The sequence below is a fragment of the Vanessa cardui genome, chromosome 18 (assembly GCF_905220365.1).
Source record: "Vanessa cardui chromosome 18, ilVanCard2.1, whole genome shotgun sequence".
NCBI classification, from domain to species: domain Eukaryota; kingdom Metazoa; phylum Arthropoda; class Insecta; order Lepidoptera; family Nymphalidae; genus Vanessa; species Vanessa cardui.
The window spans coordinates 7804333-7819041 of NC_061140.1; the positions used below are offsets into that span (position 1 = coordinate 7804333).

General features: G+C 32.4%; 1 protein-coding gene across 3 annotated transcripts in view; it reads right to left on the minus strand.

The window, feature by feature from the left end:
* Window positions 1-4932: 4932 nt before the first annotated feature.
* The window catches only part of LOC124537378 (G-protein coupled receptor dmsr-1-like), a 60198-nt gene continuing 50421 nt past the window's right edge, over window positions 4933-14709 (minus strand). For all 3 annotated transcript variants that reach the window (XM_047114206.1, XM_047114209.1, XM_047114207.1), the window contains exons 6-7: window positions 9229-9607; window positions 4933-5782 (exon numbers count right to left, since the gene is read on the minus strand). In XM_047114206.1, the coding sequence (XP_046970162.1) occupies window positions 5559-5782; window positions 9229-9607 (603 nt within the window). In that variant the 3' untranslated portion in view covers window positions 4933-5558. The remainder of the gene's footprint in view (window positions 5783-9228; window positions 9608-14709) is intronic.

The following is a 14709-nucleotide window of genomic DNA, read 5'->3' on the forward strand; positions in this document are numbered from 1 at the left end:
TAATTATATTAATTATAATTTTTGTGTTTGAACGTAAGACTTGTAAGAAAAAATATATTATTGACATAACTACTTTGAGGTTAAGGTTTTGGCGCTACCTAATAATATGCACTGCGCAGACTGTACAGCCATTTCTGTTTTTACTGAGAATAATGTCACATGTTCAGTATAAGCCAGCATTGATTTATTAGGCAACTGAGAGGCTACATTGTGATTTATTTGCATCAATCACTTAAAAAAACGTTCAAAATTATGATGAAAAATATGTTGCAAAATAATTCTAAAGGTTTTCTAAGTATTCAATTTGCTGTTGTCAATAAATAAAAATCACGTGATCGCTAGAAAAAGTAAAAATTTTCAAGAACATTCACTCATTTTTTATTTCCATTAATTGTCAATGCACTTTATTATATCTGGGGGCACGGCAGTGCCCCCACCAAGTCGAGCAAAAAAGCGGCACGGCCTACCATCATCCATCCTTTTCTCGATCTCTATTATTAGCATTTTTAGAATTCTGTTGTTCAAATAATGAGTTTAGGTTTTTTGACAAAAAATGGAAAAAAAGCCTTGAAAACTAATCAAATTACGCTTCTTTACATGTCTCTTACATATCTACCCTCTTAAAAATATTTCAATTATTGTACATTTCAAAATGTAAATATTTTAAAATAAAAAAAAACTTCTAAAAAATATATCTGTTTATAAATGAAATCGATTATAAGTGAATCAATCATTGTCACATTTGAGTAAGGTCGGCTGCGTTCTGAGCCGGATTAACACTCAATTGCCGGGTGACATTTTATCTGAGCCCGTGCAGCGTGATATGACCTACCTTGATAAAATAATCATCTTTCATTAAAGTACTTTTCATAGGCGGACTTGATATATTGGTCATGATAAATGGTCGGTGGTGACCATCCATCGCTATAGACATAAAATTATTAATCATCCCTAATATTATAATATTATTAAAGTGCCATCAACTTTGAGAACTAAGATGTCATGTCTCTTAATGAGCCAGGGTAATTACAAAATAAAATACATATTGGTATAACACTGGCTCACTTACCCTTCAAATCAGAACGTAGCAATGTTAAATACCTGTTGCTTTTTGGTTGATAAAAATATAAAATCCCCTATTATAGAGTTTTCCAAGTCTTATTTGATGACAATTTGAATTTTTTGTGTTTTTTTTAGTTTATATAATTATATATTATAGTTATAATATTGAAGTTATATTTTGTAAGATTGTACAGGTAACATTTTGTTCAATCATGGGTGCTATAGGACATATTCCCCATTCTTTAAATCATCTATAAGCTACCAATGTTGGTAAATGAGATATTGTGCCACATGTGCCTGTTATTTAACTAGCTCACTTACCATTCAAGCAGTTGAATATCTGATGAGAGGGTGGTACCTAAAAAGCCACGAAGCCTACCACACATATGTTTTTTAGTTTCGACCAAATTCAAGGAAATCCTACTAACTTATATATTTTTGTGTAACAATAGTATTTTAATAAAACCTACGATAGTACAAAAGTATCGTTGTCGGTGTGTGTCTGGTAAAAGAAAATAAAATGACAGGCCGGCCCTAGATTAAATGATCTGCTTAAATAAGATCCACTATCGTAGAGACGCGTTTACATCTCACAGACCTCGAATTCTTTTTTCGCTCAAATGGATGCCTTGTAGGTCACAAGTCATCGACCCCTGGGGACCATATAGACAACTTTTGGGTATCTTTACCCTAGCATTGTTCTTTTTTATTTTATCCAAATTTCCTGATGGTCAAAACACATCAGATGTATTCGGAACCTGAACCAGAATAGGATATAAAAAACATTATAAAACATAAAAGTAAAAAAGTAAAGTAACAGCCTGTAAATTTCCCACTGCTGGGATTAGGCTTCCTCTTCCATTAAGGAAAGGGTTTGGAACATATTCCACCATGCTGTTCCAATGCGGGTTGGTGAAATGCACATGTGGTAGAATTTCGATGAAATTAGACACATGCAGGTTTCTTCACGATGTTTTTCTTCACCGCTGAGCACGAGATGAATTATAAACACAAATTAAACACATATATATAGTGGTGCTTGCCTGGGTTTGAACCCGCAATCAGCGGTTAAGATGCACGCGTTCTAACCACTGGGCCATCTCAGCTCTTTTTTTATGAAACATAACAAGCGTTAATATAAACGAATGCTAGGAATATCATGAAAGCTGAGATGACCCAGTGCTTAGAACGCGTGCATCTTAACCGATGATTGCGGGCAAGCCTGCATGTGCCTAATTTCATTAAAATTCTGCCACATGTGCATTCCACCAACCCGCATTGGAACAGCGTGGTGGAATATGTTCCGAACCCTCTCCTTTATGGAAGAGGAGGCCTTATCTCAGCAGTGGGAAATTTACAGGCAGTTACTTTACTTTAGGAATATCATTAATCTGTCATCTGCCATCGGGAAACTCTGAACTAATACTAGGGATTCGCGTCGCTGGTTAGTGATGTGGGCACCGCGTACACACTAGAACCTCGTTACAGTAAAAGCTTTCTAGTGAGTACTCGGATTTGAGTGTAATTTAAAACTTGTATCCACAAACCAATAGTATGTTAAGGAATGAGATTTTTTTAATTAAAACTTTGATTAGATTTTTTGCTTATTCAAAGTATGTTTATGTTTTATAAAGTCTCTGATATTAAAGTGACAGTGATATTTTAATTTTATTGGAGTACTCGTAAATTTTTAGCGACATTTTCTTAATAGAGATACAAAATGAATCGAATCTGAACAACGGTTTGCATTACATGGTATACCAGAAAAAAAATACCAACTAATGCAAAGAAAATAGTTGAACTTACTAATGGAAGGCTTTACAGCGGGATGTATGAGTTTTTAAAGACTTTTTGGCTTCTGAAAAGCCTTCCATTAGTACATTGGGGATATGTTAAGTGGTACGGCTGGCAAGTAACGATTATCCTATCATAATTAGAATATAACATTGTATAATACAAACTAATAAATACTATGAACTCATAACGTCACTATAATGGCGTTGGACTAATATATAGCTATATTACTATAACAGAATGTGATTAGTCGTTGGGACGGCTGTATGGCTGAACTCTGTCTTAGCTTGGCTAAACCTTAATGTCTTCTTTAATCTACATGAAATTTACCATGCTTTGCGATGCTTATAGATCAACTTCGAAATAATTTTTTGGTAAATATACAGTTAATTCTAATGTAAGCGTTCAAGAAGGAGTTTTACTGGGTAGTGCTCTTTTTAGCTTAGGTATCCATAAATACATTCCAAATCTAAATTAAGTATTTGCTACCTATGTATCTATAAGGTAAAGTTACAATAACTACTCTATAACTTGTCCAAAATTGTAAATTTATTATTACACTAATTTTATAGTGGTTTTTATAATAAATAAAATATACTCAAGTTTCTTAAACAATTTTATAATTCATATACATATACTACATTTAAAATTCCATACATAAGACATTTTTAAACAAACATTGTACATAAAAAAGAATAACTATACTACCATTCATGCAAAGTATGCGATGAATTACTGTCATACCCTCATACCCGGTTTAGGGTCTGCTTAGTCATATAAAAGTCATAAAAACTGAACAAAGAAGCTATTAGCATAATGAATGTAGGAAAGGATCACTTACGTCCACCCAACGCTATGTTAATCTTATCTAAACCCGTGTCAGCGATCTTTGGGATATCGATTGTATGACCTATTTATTCGTTACAGTTTCCTTCACTCAATAATCATTCTTTTAATGACATTTCAATGGATCATTTTTCCAAACGATTTACCAGTTTCAATACATAATGGTTAATGAAAATCGCCTTATGGAATTCCTTCCAAAGGCCGAGTTTGACACAGCAGAGGAACATTAATGATTGCAACTTTACGGTTACTTGGCAAATAAACGTAAAACAGAAGTTTTTGTTAAAAGTTTTGTTGTTCTATTTACAGCTACATCTCGGAACTTATAAAAGCCATATTCGATATATACCTATACAATGCGTATTATAAACAGCTCTTGTACATTTTATTATATTATATTGGTAGGCAGGAAATACTAAGATATTACATTATTGTAGGTATGTGTAATTATACTGGCTAACTCGCCTTTCAAAACGGAACACAATAATTGGAACCAACTATTACTATATGCTGCTCAAATGTATCATGAGAGAATAATACCTACGCAGATTACACAAAGCCCTACCCAAATTAAATTGAATAACACGTTTTTCTTATAAAGATTAATTAAGTCAATTACTATATATTTTCTATAATAATATTATAACGTTAATTTATTTCAAATAGCAAAAATAAACATAATTCTGTACAAAATTCAACTTTACTTTCAATTCTAATTAATTAAAACGTAAGTCTTATTCTTAATATAGTTTCTTAAATGTTTTGCTTATCTTAACATCAATAACAATTGCGTAACTGGTTTTAACTGGTTATGTAAACATCACAGCACTATGAAATTCCATTTTTAACTATTAAAGCCCGCAAACTATATTCATAAAACTAATCGTTGCTTACGGATAGTAGAATTGTTGATTAAAACAATAATAATAAATATTGGACCACATCATATACATTACTCTGATCCTAATGTAAGTAGCTAAAGCACTTGTGCTATGGAAATCAGAAGTTGCGACAATACCACAAACACCTAAACCCAAGACAACATAGAAACTAATGAACTTTTTCTATATCGACTCAGCCATGAATTGAACCCAGGAACGCGGAGTGGCGTACCCATGAAAACCGGTGTACTCACTTCTCGACCACGGATATCGTCAAATTATTTATTACAATTTTTATTGAAGCAATACAGTATATTTGTCATCGTTATACATGTAAGCCTATAATCCGTTATTGATAGACTTTCGATCCGTGAATATAAAATTGAAGACAGTTTACTATTCGTATGCAAAAATAAAAGTATTTTTTTAAATATAGTACCGGGCTTCAACGTAAATTCAATTTATACAACTCAATCACACATACGCTAATATTCAATTTATTTTTTTTATATATAAGCTGGCTAAGGGATACGTATACAGTTTATTTTTATAACGGACTTTTTAATTTAATTTTAAATTTTACAATATTTTTCTATATTCCATCACCATTTTCTGAATTTCCACCAGATTATAACTGACATTGAAATTACATTGAATAAATTTCAATTTTAAAGGGAACTGTAATTTGACAAATCTTTTTATCCCCACCCTCATAATAACGCCCTTATTCTTATCATGTATACAATTATATTTTCCTGTACAAAATATTTACTTTGTGATAGCAGAAACCTTGCCAATAAACTAAAAATGAATGCCTAGTTACAAATGAGCATCGATCATTATACTATTGAAGCTCTTACATGTAAACTGAGTGATCATCAGAATTATACATACAAATGCTATACAAAACTTTATCTAACTTTCTTATCTTTCTTTCTTTTTCTGTCTTCAAATGTCTGACTATTTTCATTTCTTTCATACATATGTTGTTTGCAATTCAGTGTGCGAGCTCGCTCGTGGAGCTGGAGTACATCGGCTCCACAAAATTTGCCTGAAGTTCGTCCTGAACTGTTTGGACATGGAGCAGTACAGGATGAAATTGATGGCTCCGTTGAGGAGAGCGAGGGCGTCCATCAGCTCCCCGAAGAGATCGTAGCACCGCTTGAAGAAACATCTGCCTAGCAATCCGCTCATTAAACCTGAACAAAGAAATGTTATTTATGAAACAAATTGTTACATTAATACAGAACTACTACTTAAGAGCCTTTTGTAAATTCATTGGATATCTACTCACATCACCACACACATGCGCACGCACACACACACTCACACACACACACACACACACACACACACACACACACACACACACACGCACGCACACACACACACACATCCACACACATGAAATTATACCGAACTCACCACACGCTTGTAATAAATTTATTCACTGTTTATTGCAATTTGTATTTCCGTCACGCTGATTGTTTAGTCTTTAAGAAGTGTCAGTAATTTGTATTTAAGTATGAGAGAGATAAGGAAGAGTAACTTCTCCTGGCACGGGAGCATACTGCACTCAAAAGGAGAAGTCAACCTTTGTAATGTTAATGATGTGTTTTCTTACTGATGAAATAAATTATTTTATTTTTATTTATTTTATTTATTATTATACATAACGAGTGACTCAATATAGACTGACTTTCAGCATTTAACTTTAGATATTTCGTTTTTCTTTAGCTTTACCGCAAGTATAGAAAAAACAAATTGAATCACATGCTTGAAAGCGTAGCAGGACAATAAGAATTGTAATGTCTGCTCATTACGTCAATGTTTGTGGATAAAATGACCATTAGATTACTATACTATAACAAAAAAGGCCTGAAATTGTCTTCTTAATGAGTTGCACTAAATAATAAAAAAAAATCTATGAAATATCGTCATCATAGTTATATTTTTCCAACATTGGAACAAACTTCTTCCACTATTGGCCACTGAGCCCGATTTTCGGCTGGAATTCTTCACCCAATTAAGAACACAAAGCAATGCATATTGTTCAAAATTGGACGCTGCAAGCTAGTTCCTTCAATTCAAACTAAATTTGAAACAAATATTATAATTAAAATGTGGTAAGATGTGGCGAAATTGGTTAGTAAGTATATACGTTTTTGAAAATAGAACACTGTAATACAATACTTCTTTTTGTATTATAAACAGAAGCAACTCATGTTACAAGCGGGCTAATGCATTTGGAACCACATAAAAAAAAAACCACTAATGCGTTGGTGAGGCACGCTATATATAAAGTTATTATTACAATGTACAGCATTACAACATTACTTAACTAGTAACTTTTATCTAAAGAGTATAAATATTCCCTTTGAACAATCATAAAATATAAATTTTATAACAAATTTCAAAGATGAAAATATCAAAACCGTTAAAATGTAGGTATTTGAAAATTTTTTAATGAAAATATTATTCGTAAAGAGAAAAGCAAATATATGTATACGTGTCAGTTGCTGAAACCATTCGGAAATATTTCTAACAGAGTAATCTAATATTTACCCGATGAAGTTTATCTAACTGGCGCTTGTAAAAGACCAACGATATCGTACTGCGCAACATTTATTCTGAAATAGTTTTTACAAATTGTGTGAATGGCATTTATTCCCACCGGCCACATATAGTCCCAGAGGTTATTTCTGACGATGAGCCAGGGAAAGAAAAAAGGGAAATCGTGTTCCAGCTGAACTGAACACAGTTTTAACAGGATTGTATCTGAGGGTAAAGTGATTTACATTGACATTCGAAGATGTCACGATGATATAAGACGTAAGCAAATCTTTTTAATATAATCAAGAAATCTTATCTCTGGCAAAAGATAAAATTTATCATATTTTGATTTCAACTGTTTATTGATATTTGTTCTATTATTATTATAGATTACAAAAATTATCCTGATAATGACTTAATCATTCCAAACTGCCAAAATTCACATGACGTCATCATAAAAAAAATGATATCCAAAGAGATCTATTTCGACATCCAGTGGTTGAAAACGATCCACATGGGTGGACACCTTGTAGATCGTCGTGTGAGCGAAAGAAGAATTAGTGGTCCTTCAGATGTAAACGAGATGGATTTTATTTAAACACGCGCTCCGCTCACTGCCAATTTGAATTCCAAGATGATATTAAGTAAGTAGAGGGTCTACTGAAAACCAATAAACATGGCTAGCATATAATATATAGTCTTATATGCTTTCATATTCAACACGAAGTTGTCGCAATTTCTTACTAGTGCTTAAATGTAAATCATGCGTGTGAAACAGACGTTTATAATCCCAATAAAATCGCGGAATACAGCTGACAGACAACAGACGTAAGAAAATAAATTATATCTATAGATAGCAAAAGTTATTTCGAATTAATTCCAAATCCTATAATATACCTTCAAATAATTCTCTCATGAATAAGTCACACAAAATATAGATAATAATTAGTTACCTCGTTCTAAATGTCCGCAGACGGGTAACGTTACGCCGAAAAAAAAATACCCAATATATCTCAAAAAATTTGAAAGAAAGAATGAACAAATATTATCATAAAAATTTAAATAAATATTTTTTTAACGGATTGTGTGTATACTATAGTATTTGAAAATGGAAATGATAAAGGAAAACACATACTCGTAATCTATTTCGGGTTGTATTTCCCACTGGGATATTTTTGCGTGTTTGGGTTAGTTCTGAGATTTTGTTATTTCGAATCTTCCAAAGAATGTCCCGAGGACATGCTAAGCTCTAAGTTACAGATGATAAAGTTGCATTTAATATTGAAATAAGAATAAAAATTCTTATAAAATATTGTAAAAGTGTTATATTGATTAAAGTCCAGCTAAATTATTTTATCGAAAAAAAAAATAGGTACTTTATACCGTCGTGTTTCATGTTCAATGGTGAGAGAACGAATTACAATAGATATAACATACAGAACCCCTGTTTGGAGACACGATTACTGTGTTAATAGTGGCTCAAATCTGTTGAAAATTTTCTCGTGTATCTTCCAAAAATAAAATGATCTCAGAACACCAGAGACTCAATTTGTGAATTAACCCTGTACTCATACCATCTACTGAAATAATATAATGTCGCTTTGAATTTTGAGTGCATTAATCGAATGTCTAACAACCTAATAAAGCTAGTTTTCAGCGAACACTTAGGTGACTATTTATTTTACTCGTATAGAACTCTCTGGAAAGCTGGTAAGACTAAATTGAATGAAAACAAGAATTCGGCAGAATTATCTTTGTCATGAACTGTTATTGTTACACTGTTAACACTGTGTTAGTTTGAAGATACATATTTAAGTTTGCTTTATTTTTCTTTAAATTATCTTTATTTCAATAGATTTTAATTAACGTGCTTATAACAAATATACCTTTAAAAATTAAAGTATTAATTACCAAGCCGACTTAAAAATTATGTCTTTATATATTTTGTATATATTTTGCTTCATTAATTTCTATAAATATTTTTAAAAAAATTGCATTCAGATTTCGACTTACAATAATCGATAATTACAATAATCGATACATTACAGAAATATACAATTTCATTAAATTTATATGATCCAAATTTACTCACCCAAAATACCTTGTGGGAATTCCGTCAACAGGAACAGCAGGAGTACCGCGACGAGCATTCTCGTGGTTCTATCCGTTCTCCTCTCAGACTTGGTTCGCTTAGTCGACTTTCTTTTGAAAATATTCCCATTTCCATTGACGACTGTGTCTGCTGGACACGCACTGTATCCCTTAAGTGCTTTTTTCCGACTGTTCGCCCGGTATAATACCCGGATTAACCAAGCACTAATTACGGTCAGGATAACGCACGGCAGCAACTTAATGACCACAGCGTGGACCCAAAAGTTGATCTGATAAAGGCTGCCGTCGTAATTTGAATCTACGTAGTAAACCTTTGATGGTGATCGGTCTAATGTAAAATCTTCGTGTATAGTAAATACCTAGAAAGAAAAAAATATATAATATAAGATCCATGTAATAGATACAAGTCATCATTATGGACAAACTTTTGATGCATGAATATATTTATTACTTATTACAAAACTAACCGAAATACTGATTAGGAATTATCCGAACATTATATCATATCGAATATTAATTCGAAATGAAACTAAAAGTGAAATTATCTTTACATTTGAATGTCAAAAAGTTAGACATTATTCAATTTTAATCACGAATTTTGGTATGGAAGAAAATCGTATCCAAAAGTTTCAATAGAACTGATTTTTTTTTAATTTAAATATTAATTTCCGCTAGCTTGATTAAGAAGAATTATGAATATGAATTAATATGTACATATATTTTGATCATTTTAATAATTACCCGACTGCCAAAGAAGGAGGGTAATGTTTTTCGAGTGTATGTAAGTATGTATGTATGTCTTTTCCTTTGTGACCTCCTGTAGCCTAAACGGCTTGATGGATTTTGATGTATGAGGTATCGTTAGATTTGTCTTGATTACGGGAGTGTCATAGGATACATTTTATCCTAAAAGTCCCACGGGATAAAGACATAATAATATTTTTTCTAAATTTCCCTTTAAAAAAATATGTATGCGGTATCATTAGATTCATTTCAATCACGGGAGTAATTAATATAGGATACGTTTTTTCTCAAAATTCCCACGGGAACATGTTAATTCTGCGTCAACGCAAAGCAACTCATGCGTTAGCAAGCAAAAAGATAGGGCGTATATAATGGTCTGGTGAACGGTGCTATTAGTATCATAAGAAGAATTGAGTGGCCTTCTCTTCGCAGAGAGCAGTTAGAACCAGGTGAGTTACCGCAGGCAGTATTCGTAGAGTTCGACGATCGTTCTGTTAAGGGCAATGAATTGGGTGTGGGGGTTCGCATAGAGCCCTCCACTGTCGACTTTGATGCGCTTCGCGGACAAGGGAAGATTGAACGTCGGATGCTGCCTTTGATACTTTGTTGGGCTGTAACGGTACACAAACTGCAAGGTACCACCTTGGATCGGGCTGTCGTGGACCTATCAAACGTGTTTGCAAAGGGCCAGGCTTATGTAGCCCTAAGCCGTGTTAAAACACTTGCTGGGTTAGCAATAAAAACACTTGACCCAAAAAAGCTGTTGGACCGGCCCCACGACGAATGTTCTTTAACTGAACTTAAACGTTTGCGGGATCTTCAGCAGTAATGACTCACCTAATTCTTTTTCTTCTTCACTACCAACAGTCCAGATTGGCGGTAAATTTATGTTGCGGAGTAACATCACTCGTAATCTAAAGCCAAATGTCGTCGAAATAATTTAAAATGGTACTTACATATACATAGTCTTCTACATCTACAACATTTTCGTTAAATAAAAACAGCAACAATAAAATAAAACAAATAAAAATAAATTATTTAAATTAATTAGTTGGTTTAATAAAATTAATTAATTTAAATTAATTAATTAGTTGGTTTAATAATTTAATTAGTTGGTTAAATAAAAACAATAAAATTGTTTGTTGTTAAGTTATAAATAAAAAAATTATTATTAAAAAAACAAAATACCCGACTGCACACTAAAAAAAGAGTAAAACAAGCCCCACAATAATATTGATCAATCAAATGCTAAAAACTAATTATGTAATACCGTTTAAACAATACCTATATTAAAATACACTACAATATGTGTTCGTAATCGATAGTTAAATAAACAGAAACTTATTTTGAATACAAATTTACTGAATATAATTTATAAATGTTGATGGAAAGCATCGCAGGCGGGGACCACCTTGACCGCCACCAACGAAAATTCTGCTAAATGGTGCACAACCGAAATGACTATAAATAAGCCTCTGTTGGTCCCCGCCTGCGATGCTTTCCATCAACATTTATAAATTATATTCAGTAAATTTGTATTCAAAATAAGTTTCTGTTTATTTAACTATCGATTACGAACACATATTGTAGTGTATTTTAATATAGGTATTGTTTAAACGGTATTACATAATTAGTTTTTAGCATTTGATTGATCAATATTATTGTGGGGCTTGTTTTACTCTTTTTTTAGTGTGCAGTCGGGTATTTTGTTTTTTTAATAATAATTTTTTTATATTAAGATCGTTTTATCAAAGAGATATAATAAACTTCTGATCGAATTTTATTAACTATAGCCACTCTTAATTAACAGTAAATAAAGACAGTTTTAATGCCTCTGGCTTAAGGTCAACGCGACATAGAACTGGGATTAAGGAATTAAGATTCAGATAGAAATGGTTTGGGCTTCATTTAACTACGCAAGTATTTTCCTAGTGTCAATAAATCTACATCAGATTGTGAGTAAGGATTTTTATGTGGTACATCTATCCTGTTGTCTTATATGATTGCGAAAATTCAGACTTAAACCAAGATACCCAAAATACGTCTTAGCATGCCTTGTCAAAGTATTATTTGTATTTTTCATATCAGTTAAACAAAGTCAAAGGGCATTTTTCTAAACTTACTTCAGCACATGTACATAACCGAAGTTTATGGAAACCCTCAAAAGTCCTGGGCAAAATAGACTCTGCTCTTACGAAGATTTTTTTGGACTTTCACCACGCTACTTTAATGCGGGTGGGTAACACGCAAGTTGGCAAATGCAGTTTCATGATTTTTACCACGAAATGTGTTAGAAATAAATATAATATTATTTTACGATAAATAAACCTAGATATATCACAGACAGACACAAATCCGCGGTAGCATTAATCTCCAATCCGATACAATCAGACATTTCAAAGTGTTTACAAAGAAAAAAATCAATAGATTTCAAATAGAAACCCAGACCGGATTAATGATCTGGCCTGGGAAACAATCTAAAACCCCGGAATCTGCCGTCATTCAAGGTATGTGAAAGTCGTAGGATATAAGTAATGATCAATACAAGAAACCTACTTAACAAAAACAAAGAATCGAATTTGATAAAAATAGCAACATCAGAATCGATTAATTAAAGGTGTGGAGAAACCTTGGCCGAGAAACCAAGTTCCATTAATTGTTCTGCGCCACACGATTTCCTTAATCAATCACCCAACTTAGCTGTATTTGTTCTGAATAATTTTGTGCCCTTTAATCGTCTTGTATCTATCATTGTCGTGAAACTAAAGGCACAGTTGAATCAAACATTTAGATCTGCTTAATAGATTGTAAGGACCAAATTTACATGCAGAATTTATACGTATTTATAGTATAATTACAATTTATACCTAATGAAATTTATTATTTTTATTTTACTAACAAATGGTGACTGTCACGAGAAACAATATGTAAATCCTCTTTCTGTGGTCATACTTAAAATAAGTGATTATTGGTGAGAGTAAAAACTAAGATCGGTTCAGTTACGAAAGTTTCTTTTTGTATTTTTATTTTTGGGATTAGCCAGCAGGTGATAGTTTTATTCCTGTAATCGTCATTCAATAATCATTGTAGTTAAAGGGAAGCATTTTTATATTATATTCTCATGTGTATTTTTTATTCCATTTGAGGAAAACCCAATTGCAATATCTCTGTATCTTTAACATAATAAATATTTTTAGCAAACACCACACAATAAAGACTTATGAACTCACGTGCCATTCTAATAACGGAAAGTCCCAGTATATATTATAAATCATGTCGTAAAAACAATACCAATTTGTCAAGCAATAAGGAAAAACAAAAAGTAATATACATATCAAAGTGAATTTCATCGGAAACCATCAGCGATTACCTTTCGTCGCGTTACAATTCGAACGTCAAATACAAGCGGTAACCTGCGTTATAAACTTAGAAATTTTGTGACACCATTGTTGCTTGTCCAATCTACAAAAATAGACCAATTTTGTATTGTTTGGTCATAATTTTCTAAATAAACCTACGCAGGAAAAATTGGGTAGCTTTAAGGCCAAAACAATAAATTTTGTTCGATTTCGTATAAATTGCCGCTTAGTTCATGCTAATCGAAATACTATGTTCGAGTCTAGTAGAATATATTTGATTTACGCCAGAAACTTAAACACATGGTATTTTATGGAGTTGACAGTAATGTCAATATCAGATATAAACCATTAGGCATTAGGCTATTTGGATAACTAGCCAGTACCCAGGAAATTATATAACCAATAAGTTTATGTGTATTTACGGATACAGGGTAACGGTTAACCATTTCACTCAACAGGGCAGATTCATCGATGGAAATAATCATTATTTCTTTTTGACATTGTAAATACAATACGTTCTGGTAAGTAAAGTAAAGTAAAGTAACAGCCTGTACATTTCCCACAGCTGAGATATAAGGCCCCCTCTTCCATAAAAGAGCGGGTTTGGAACATATTCATTGAATGCACATGTGGCAGAAATTTGATGAAATTAGACACATGCAGGTGTCAGATGTTTTCCTTCACCGCCGAGCATGAGATGAATTATAAACACAAATTAAGCACATATATACATAGTGGTGCTTGCCTGAATCCGCAATCATCTGTTAAGATGCACGAGTTCTAACCACTGGGCCATCTCAGCTCAGTTCTGGTATACCATATAAATCGGAACTAAAATATCAAATAATTTATGTCTGGGAGAAGACCGGTGTTTTAGGAAGATATCGAAGAAACCCTATTTTAAGATACACGCGAATATCTAGTCATGTCCTCGCATAATGAGTTCTGTTGTCTACAATAGTGCAACTGGAGGTGGACTTATCGTCTACTTCTGTAATGGACGTGGAATATTTCTAAGCATTATCATTTATTTTTGGAGCAGTATCATAATCTTGATGTTAATTTCACCAGGACCAGACAATCATCGCATTGAAGTTAAGTATTTTTTAGTTGTAATAAATATAAAAAATATATATTTTTATATAAGTATATAAAAAAGTATATAAGACATTTGTGGATGTAGGTCTTACAGAATTTTTTTTTTTTTTTTTAATATTAGATATATATTCCTATTTGACTAACTGAATGATTATTATATATATAAAAAAGCAACGAATTCTACTAATATTTTACGACTCAGAAATCGTATGCCTGTAGTCCTAGATGCAAACTTCGTGCCAAAGAAAATGAAATAAACC